This window comes from Morone saxatilis, unplaced genomic scaffold (assembly GCF_004916995.1).
Source record: "Morone saxatilis isolate NCDOM2014 unplaced genomic scaffold, NCSU_SB_2.0 Contig9, whole genome shotgun sequence".
In the NCBI taxonomy this organism is placed as follows: Eukaryota; Metazoa; Chordata; class Actinopteri; family Moronidae; genus Morone; species Morone saxatilis.
The window spans coordinates 909,077-911,026 of NW_023340268.1; the positions used below are offsets into that span (position 1 = coordinate 909,077).

The 1,950-nt window shown below is 39.6% G+C and overlaps 1 protein-coding gene across 1 annotated transcript in view; it reads left to right on the forward strand.

Annotated features, from left to right (window-relative positions):
- Positions 1 to 862: 862 nt before the first annotated feature.
- rps18 (ribosomal protein S18) overlaps positions 863 to 1,950 on the forward strand; it is a gene marked incomplete in the record, with an annotated part of 2,287 nt that continues 1,199 nt past the window's right edge. The window contains 2 exon segments of the mRNA XM_035680840.1: positions 863 to 971; positions 1,822 to 1,920. Coding sequence (XP_035536733.1) covers positions 876 to 971; positions 1,822 to 1,920 — 195 coding nt within the window.

Genomic DNA, 1,950 nt, shown 5'->3' on the forward strand with positions numbered 1-1,950 from the left:
TGTGAGAACTCACTCTGGTCAAACTGCTGCACTGAAGAAATATGTTAATATATATAATGTATATATATATATATATATACATATATATATATTTATGTATATTATTTATATATATGTATATTATATATATATATATAAATATGGTCTGCGTGGAGACATGAAACACTGTTGAACATATCGAGAGTATTGGCAGCACAGAACCAGAAACACTTATTATTATTATATTTATTATTATATTTAATAATTCAGAAGCAGAAGTGTGAACTGTTCTCCTTCTCCTTCTGAAAGTTAATGCAATAAATAAACAGATAAACGTTTATTTATTCTGTGTAACAGCTGTTAATGTTTACTCTCTCTCCGGCTAACCGGAAGCAGCGGCGCACCGTCCGACGACGAATATTGTAGTTCTTTGTATTTTAAAGAACTACAGATTAATACAAGAGAAGAAAACAAACATCACCTCGTCCTGTAAATACGCCATTGCGATGTCTGTCGCGGTTGCAGCGGAGTTTACATCCGCAGCGGCTCCCACAGCGGCTGCAGCTCCCTCCGCCATCACGGACTCTTCACCGTAACCAGCAAAAACAACCACAGATGTAAAGTTCCGCCTCGTCGACCTTAAAACAAAAAGGCGTCTTTACGTTCATTAACTTCAAATATTAATACGATTATAAACAGAGGGGGATTAATAAACACGAACAAAACGAGTCCGGTCAGTTTTATATCAACGTAGCTTTATATTTGTTTATTTTAACCGGTTGTTTAACTTTCCGGTCGGACAGGTTTAAAGTGATGGACTGACTTCCGTTCGCGAAGAGGGTCAAACTCTCGCGAGATCGGTGAGACTTCCTCTTCGCGCGGAACCTGCTTCCAAGATGGTGAGTGGATTTTACACCGACGGGAATATTTCACTAATCCTTAAACATCTCGCTTCAAACTCACTATTTTATCACAGTGACACTAATGGGGAGGTTAGTACACGTAGAGCGAGCGGAGGGATGTTGAATTGTTGACTTACTAACCGCAGAAATGGAGATTTTAACGCAGTTTGGTGCTCGGCGCTGAAGCGGGCTGTACGGTGCAGAGTGCCGCTTCATGATTCATTTATTCTCGGTTTAAATCAGAGTTAATGTCCGGTTACAGTTGATCTTCTCTGCCAGAGTTAATCATAAATTACAGACACATTATCAGCTGAGTTACCCGCCCTGAGTGGTGTCATCACGTTGTGGGGGGGGGCAGAGAGAGAGAGAGTTACCCCGGGGTAAACGCTCTTTAGTGGGGCAGGTAAAGTGCTGCAGGCTCTCTGGATGTTTCACAAGCTGCTGGTTAAAGTGCTTAAAGCTCCGATATGTTTGTGTTATCTGTTGTAGATTCTTTCTTTCTCTTGTACATAGTGTGTTTTATTTATTATTTTTTCCTACTCGTACTGTTTGTATACTGTTTCTTTTCCTCTATCCACTTTGCTGCTGCAACACCGGAATTTCCCCATTGTGGGACAAATACAGGAATATCTGATCTGATAACTAAAGCTAACTAACGTGTCTGTCTGAAAACCCAGCAGAGGTTAAATGTTCAGAAGTAAAGTTATTCCCTCCAAATGTTCCAGAAATACATCAATAATATCAATAATTAATCAATAAGTTAATCACATGATCTGTAACGTGTTGAAGGTAAAGTGTGTGATAATGTTCGTTCTGTTTTCAGTCTCTCGTCCCCGAGAAGTTAATAAATGTTTAGTAGTAAAGAAGTTGTTACATACATTAATAACATTAATATCAATAATTAATCAATAAGTTAATCACATGATCGTTCTGTTTTCAGTCTCTCGTCATCCCCGAGAAGTTCCAGCACATTCTTCGTGTTCTCAACACGAACATCGATGGACGGAGGAAGATCGCCTTCGCCATCACCGCCATCAAGGTGAGTTTCCCTGTGAGGCTGTTTCTTCCC